Source organism: Paroedura picta, chromosome 1, assembly GCF_049243985.1.
Source record: "Paroedura picta isolate Pp20150507F chromosome 1, Ppicta_v3.0, whole genome shotgun sequence".
Lineage (NCBI taxonomy): Eukaryota > Metazoa > Chordata > Lepidosauria > Squamata > Gekkonidae > Paroedura > Paroedura picta.
The window spans coordinates 7,774,798-7,782,446 of record NC_135369.1 but is presented as its reverse complement, the minus strand read 5'-3'; the positions used below and the strand labels follow the sequence as shown (position 1 = coordinate 7,782,446).

Sequence of the window (7,649 nt, the reverse complement as noted above, 5' to 3'; positions counted from 1 at the left end):
GCAGTTGCTATGTGGGATAATTATCTGATATTTCTTTTTGACTGGCAGGTTGACATGTGGACACACGAGACATGACTCCAGATTGGCATTAACAAGGCTGCAGCTTTATTTTTATACCACAACGCACCTCCGGCCAGAGTGTGGCACCGTAGCACGAGAAAAAACCCAACCCTGTGCAACCATCCGGTTGCTTTATAACTGGCTTTAGGGGCAACCCTGGAACCCGCCACCTCCCAGCCGGAAGGGCAATCCCTTGCCCCTAGAGTCCTCCCCAGGGAAGCGGGCATGTGATAATGCCCATTTCATTCGGCCAACCAGCCCACCTGGTTCCAAGCCCCTGGTCTTCCCAGCTGGGTTGGCCACGCCCATTAGTGAGCCAGTCTCTTATTGAGATCATCCTACCTCAGGGTCCCAGTAGACACACTGGGGCCCTGAACCAAGGGTCTTACTCATGCCTTTTACCAAGGCTGTGACAATAAACCAACATATAACAACAACCAAAACTGGTCAGACCACACCTGGAGTACTGTGTGCAGTTCTGGAGGCCTCACTTCAAGAAGGATGTGGATAAAATTGAAAGGGTACAGAGGAGAGCGACGAGGATGATCTGGGGCCAAGGGACCAAGCCCTATGAAGATAGGTTGAGGGACTTGGGAATGTTCAGTCTGGAGAAAAGGAGGTTGAGAGGGGACATGATAGCCCTCTTTAAGTATTTGAAAGGTTGTCACTTGGAGGAGGGCAGGATGCTGTTCCCATTGGCTACAGAGGAAAGGACATGCAGTAATGGGTTTAAACTACAAGTACAACGATATAGGCTAGATATCAGGAAAAGAATTTTTCACAGTCAGAGTAGTTCAGCAGTGAAATAGGCTGCCTAAGGAGGTGGTAAGCTCCCCCTCACTGGCAGTCTTCAAGCAAAGGTTGGATACACACTTTTCTTGGATGCTTTAAGATGCTTTGGGCTGATCCTACATTGAGCAGGGGGTTGGACTAGATGGCCTGTATGGCCCCTTCCAACTCTATGATTCTGTGATTCTGGCAGCAATCTGCAGTGGAATGGCGGTGTTCCACCATGTGCACCTTATAAAGGTGCCTGTAGCTCTACCCCCACGTTAGTGCCACTGTGCATGCCACGGAGATGTGCACTATGCAGTGGGCCTACACCAACCATGCTTGTACTGCGGTCTGCTATCTGCTCCATCAACTGGTGGCCATGTGCACATTACGGTCGCTTTTTATTCAGTTACCTCATTCCTGTTACATATTGACTCTGTAAGTCCTAAACCTGATCCCTACCTGACTGTCTCCCCTTAATGTGGAATAAAACAGTTTTAATTTACTATCAGCTCCTTGAATGCCATTATAAAATAAAGGGAAATGAAGGATTTCTTTTCTCCTCTCAGTTCCTTTGGCTTGGTAATCATATACTAATATGTATTTTAAAAACTGGGTGGGGCAGTCAGAGAAAAGCAAAGAAAAAAAGGCCAGGACTGCTCAGGTAAGAATAACATAAAGCGAAATCCTTTGAAGGAGGACAAAATCATCATAATCTCTCTCTCATTTAGCGATGATTTCATCCCCCCTCATAGGATTTCTCTTTGTGTTATTCTACATCTAGCCTTTCCTACACTATAATTTTCAGGCTAGCAAAGGTTGGGGAGAGCAAACAGGAGAAAAAGGAATGGGATCTAAAAGAAGAAGAGTTGGTTTTTAAGAGTTGGCCTATCTGAGGGTCTGCTTGGCTATCTATACTCTTAAAAAGGACATTAAGAACATCCAATTCCAATAAATTGGTGATCCTTGGCCCTAAGGATGTACATCTGGCCTCAACCAGGGCCAGGGCCTTGTCAGTTTGGGGCCCGGACCTGGTGGAATGAGCTCCCTGTAGAACTGTGCACCTTCTAAGAGCTGGCTCATTTTTGAAGAGTCTGCAAGATGGAGCTCTTCTGCCAGACATTTTGTTGGGGCCAATGAACACCATGATGACTTGAAACAAAATATCTATGGGCTACTTCTACATGGATACACCCTCACCCAAACGGAAAATTTGAAGGCAGTAATATTTGATGGTGAATCGGTTGATACGTTCGATTTTAAACATTTTAATGACTTTATGTTTTAATGTCTTAATTTAATGTTAATTTACAGATGAATTGTTCCACCAAGTTATCAATGGGATTTTAAAATGATGGAAGCCACATCAAGCCAGTTTGCTGGGAGGGGAAGGGTGGGGTATAAATCTCTCTATATATAAACTAACAAACTTATACCCTGCTTTTCACTCTCCAAACAGGCGTCAGAAAGGCTTACAATCGCTTTGCCTTCCTTCCCTTATAACAGAAGTCCTGTGATGTTGGTGGGGCTGAGAGAGTTCTGACAGAAGTACCCAGCCAGAACAGCACTATCAGGGCTGTGACAAGCCCAAGGTCACCCAGCTGACTGCATGTGGAGGAGGGGAGAACTAAATTTACGGATGAATTGTGCCACATAGTTATCTATGTCATTTTGAAATGATGGAAGCCACCCCAAGCCAGCCTGTTGGAAGGGGTGGAATATAAATCCCAATATGAATTTATTTATTTCTTTATTTTTGGATTTATATACCACTGCTCTCAAGGAGACTCGCAGCGGTTCACAATGAAACAATAAAAACAATCCAGCCCCTAAAAATCCAACCCCTAAAAGAAATACAGCTCCTAAAAATGAATGAATGAATGAATGAATGAATGAATGAATGAAGGAAGGAAGGAAGGAAGGAAGGAAGGAAGGAAAGAAGGAAGGAAGGAAGGAAGGAAGGAAGGAAGGAGATTGAAAGTGGCCTGGGGAGGAAGGAAAGAAGGAAGGAATGGCAAAATGTGGGGTATTTCCAAACTACACAGTGGAAATTGGGGGGTCGGGGAGAACTGGGAAGATAAGAGGAAGTACTTCTTCATCCAAATAGTAATTAAGAGGTGAAATTCATGGCCATAAGAAGTTCTGGGGACTATAAGTGTGGACAGCTTTATAGATAAACTAGAAATTAAGCCCGCTGTAAGAAAAATACAGTGGGCGCTAGTGGGCAACTGGTGGGTGGGTATGGGAGGGCCCCCCCGGGAGGGAGGGAAGATAGGCAGGCAGGCTTAGATGGCAACCTCCACACCCCCAAGCCCCAGGCCAGCGGCTGCACTGCACGGGTGCCTGCGGAGGGTTCCCCACCCGGGCGAGCACCAGGCGAGCCCCAGGCCTCTGCAGGCACCTGGCTCCTCACGCGGTCTTCGATGCGGCGACCTTGCTTTTTTCTCCGGCAGTGAAGCTTTGCAGCTCCTGATTGGCTGCTGCAAGTTTTTATCCTGGACTCACCCTGCCCCTTTCTCCTCCCACATTTCCCTTAGCCTTTTATTCCTACCGCTCCTGCACAGCGGTTTACAGATGTACGGGACAGAGGTCCTTCGGTGGCTATTAACCAGAAGGTATAGAAGGAGCACTCTGTCTGGGGCAGGGATGCTCTGTATTCTTGATGTTTGGAAGGTAAGACTGAGAAGTCTTCTCAAGTACTGACCCCACTGATGGTATCACCTTGGTTTGGCCACACAGACTGGATGGGCCATCGACCTGTTCCACCATGGCTTCACTTATGTTCTTATGAGCAGAGGTCCATCAGTGGCTATCAGTCTGAAGCTGTCTTCTTGCTGCTTAGGGGGTAACCGTGGGAGGACTTCTAGAGTTTTGACTCCACTGGTAGACTTCCTGATGGCACCTGGGTTTTGGCTACTGTGTGACACAGAGTGCTGGGCCAGAGGGGTTATTCTTCTGATCCAACAAGACTTCTCTTATGTTCTTATATTCTTGCATATGCCAGCATTTGACTCTCATGCCTGCTGTTATGAAGCAACAAAACCCCAAATTAATGGCCATGCTAGTTGGCTTCCTCATTCTGTAATGAGGACCATTAAACTCAATTGCAAGATAAAGTATGCACATTTAATCCTGCAAAGACAATAATTGGAAGAACTTTGATGATTTCCAGGTCCTCCTTTTGGGTGTTGCTTATTCCCTTTTCTAAATAGCGGGTAAATTGAAGCTGAGTCAAGTTGAGAACAATAGAACAAAAAAAAAAAGGTGAAATAAGCAGGTGCTGAAGGATTCGTCCTGAGTTGTCAGGACAGATTAATTCCTTATATCTTTTTTGCTTAGGAAAGTAATATTGCACATGAAACGGAAATTGTCAGCAGCTAAGCAAAATGGCAGCCAATGAGGTGGCAGCTGTAACGCTACAGACACCAACAAAAAGGGTATAAAAGGTGAAACTTCTCCACGCTCTTCCAACAGTTTCCACTGCTTCTCCTCACTTCATCTTCTCGGAGAGTAGGTAAGTCAATTTTCTGAGGAACCTTTCGTACTTCCCAGCGTGGTGTAATAGTTCAAGGGTGGTGGACTCTGATCTGGAGAACCAGGTTGGATTCCCCGCTCCTCCGCATACAGCCAGCTGGTTGACCTTGGGCTAGCCACAGTTCTGTTAGACCTCTTTCAGGGTGCCTTTTGTGGGGAGAGGAAGGGAATGGTGTCTGTCAAGTCACTTTGGGACACCTTTTGGGTGATTAAAAATAGGGTATATATATTTAAAAAACAGCTCTTTTTCTACTTCTTTTTTAATGTTGGGCTAGATAAGGAGTTCTCAACTTAGTTCTCAACTCGGCTACCGGACAGCCAACATGATGTACTGGTTAAGAGCAGCTGTCTCTAATCTGGGTTGGATTCCTGACACCTCCAAATGTACCCGGCGGGGTGACCGTGGGCCAGTCACGGCTCTCTTAGAGCTTTCAGCCCCCCCCCCCCAACACTCCTTACCTCACAGGGTGTCTGTTGTGAGGAGAGGAAGGGGAAACAATTGTAAGCCATTTTGAGACTCTTCTGAGTAGACAAAGGCCAACTCTTCTTTTTCTGCCCATGAGCACCATGATACCCATTGACATATTCCCTGGTACTCATAAGGTGCTTTTAGAAAGCGCCTTTTGCTCCTCAAGGATTTTGATGGTTGTGCAGAATTGAAAAAAACATTCTTCTGGCAGCGGCTGTCGCTACAGAACAAGGATCTTCCTTGGGTGACTAAAGAAAGGCATCCACTGTCACCTTCCATCCTCCTGAACCTTCACAGAATCAGCCTCTCTGTCAGATGGCTCTCCAGCCTCTGTTTAAAAAGATGGAGAACCCACCACCTACCGAGGAAGCCAGTTCCACTGAGGAACCACTCTCACTGTCAGGAACTTCTTTAGGATGTTTAGACAGAATTTCCTTTGAATTATTTCTGTAAAATGGGAAATGTGTACCTATTATACTGGAATTGTCCTATTTTAGTCGAGTTTTATGGGCAAGGATTTGTGTCCCCCCCCCCCAAGGTCTCATTTAAATAAATTACTACTACTACTAGATTTACTACTGTCCTCCAGACTACAGAGATCAGTTTCCCTAGAATAGGTAAAGGTAAAGGTATCCCCTGTCATGTCTGACCCTTGGGGTGACGCCCTCTAGCGTTTTCATGGCAGACTCAATACGGGGTGGTTTGCCAGTGCCTTCCCCAGTCATTACCGTTTACCCCCCAGCAAGGAAGCTGGGGACTCATTTTACCGACCTCGGAAGGATGGAAGGCTGAGTCGACCTTGAGCCGGCTGCTGGGGTCGAACTCCCAACCTCATGGGCAGAAAGCTTCAGACAGCATGTCACTGCCTTACCACACTGCGCCACAAGAGGCTCTTTTCCCTAGAATAGGGGTGACCAAACTGTGGCTCTTCAGTCAGTCACTGGTGCCTTTATGTTTTCCCAATGTCATTTCAGACGCGCTCTCATCCTTCCAAGCATGGCTAACTGTGGCTCAGTGTGTGCTGGTCCGTCTTACACTTCCAGCCCAGTGGTCGGGCTGGGATCCTCAGGTCTCAGCTCAGGCTCAGGGCTGGGTTATGGATGCGGAGGCCTTGGTTCTGGAGGAATCGGCTGTGGAGGACTGGGCTACGGTTCTGGAGGAATTGGTCGTGGAGGATTTGGCTACGGTTCTGGAGGAATTGGCTGTGGAGGATTCGGCTACGGTTCTGGAGGCCTCAGCTACGGTTCCAGCATTGGCTCTGGTTATGGCGCATGGTCTTCTGGAGGAGCAACCTCAGGACAGCTTGGGACTCTGTCTGGAACCATCCCTCAACCCATCAACCAGATCCCAGGAGCTGAAGTTGTGATCCAGCCACCCCCTGCTGTTGTGACCATCCCTGGACCCATCATCTCTGCGAGTGGGCAACCCGTTTCGGTTGTGGGCCACACTCCGTGTGCGGTCTCTGGTTCTGGGATGGAAGGAGGACTTTATGGGGGTCTTGGAGGAGGCCTTTATGGGGGGATGAGAGGTGGATTTTCAGGGGCATTGGGTTATGGCCTCCAGAGGGGAGGCTATCTTGGAAAAAGTCAGCTAGGGCAGTGCAGTAGCATCTGTTGACGCTTCTGAATTGGGCAAAAATCTATTGGTAACAGGAACGACCAGGTAGGCCATGTTGTTCTGTGGTTGAACAGCTAGATTCAAGTCTCGTAGCCACTTAAAGACCAACAGGATTTTCAGGGTATTAGTTTCCTATATTGAAAACGCCCTTTGTCGTACTGTGCTATCCTGGGTATGTCAAGAAGGGAGCTTTGACGCTTAAAAACTCATACCTCCCCATATCTTCTTGGTCTTTAAGTTGCTACTCAACACAGATGTAACCTGTTCATCACTGCATTTTCCAGGGCTTGGTTCAAATAAGCTGAACCCGTGGAGTCAAATTTGAAACTGTACTCAGCGCTTGTATGCATTTAAGCTTCCGCTCTCTTTTTCCCCTTTGCTTTGAAAGCTTCCAAATGAATATTCTTGCTTACCTATACACTGTTTACTGAACGATTTATGTGATTTTCATGTTGTTTTCAATAAAGCTTCTGCAGCATCACGATGCCTCTCTCTTCACTTGTCAATGTTGAGAATAAGGCAAGATAAAAGTGGAAGAAACATCCTTATCCATTGTTCTTCTTAATATTCGTGAAACAGCCCTGGGGGTGGAGAGTGTCCTGGCTGTCCAAAATGTCCTGGCTCTCCAGCTCCTGCCCTCTTTCCCTGGACACTAGTCACATTGCTCTCAGATGCCTCAGAGAGACACACAGAGAGCCCTGCCAAACTGCAAACGACCCCTTATTACCTGCTATGGCTCCTGGTGCGAGAGAGAGAGACAGAGACAGAGACAACTTGCAAACAAGCCCCAAACTGCAAACAACCCTTGCTTCCCTTCTACAAAGGAGCCCTGATTACCCCCTATGGCTCCTGCTGTGTGTGTGTGTGTGTGTGTGTGTGTGTGTGTGTGTGAGAGAGAGAGAGAGAGAGAGAGAGAGAGAGAGAGAGAGAGAGAGAGAGAGAGAGCCATGCTGGATCAGACCAGTGGTCCATCTAGTCCAGCATCCTCTCTCACAACAGTGGCCAATCAGTTCTTCTGGATGGTCAACAATTGGGAATAATGGCCAAGGCTTTCCCTAAAAAAGAATCCAAGAAGAGCCCTGCTGGATCAGAACCATGATCCATCTAGCCCAGACTCCTGCCTCACACAGTGGCCAACCAGCTCCTCTGGAGGGCCAGCAACAGGGCAGAGAGGTAAAGGCCTTCAAATAATAAA

General features: G+C 47.3%; 1 protein-coding gene across 1 annotated transcript; it reads left to right on the top strand.

Moving 5' to 3' along the window:
• Nucleotides 1-5,833: 5,833 nt before the first annotated feature.
• Nucleotides 5,834-6,454, top strand: LOC143830377 (uncharacterized). The gene has a single exon (XM_077322865.1). The coding sequence runs from the start codon at nt 5,834-5,836 to the stop codon at nt 6,452-6,454; it is 621 nt and encodes a 206-aa protein (XP_077178980.1).
• Nucleotides 6,455-7,649: the final 1,195 nt, after the last annotated feature.

Coding starts and splice junctions, on each gene's coding strand:
- LOC143830377 (XM_077322865.1), top strand. CDS start 5,834: ATGGCTAACTGTGGCTCAGTGTGTGCTGGTCCGTCTTACACTTCCAGC.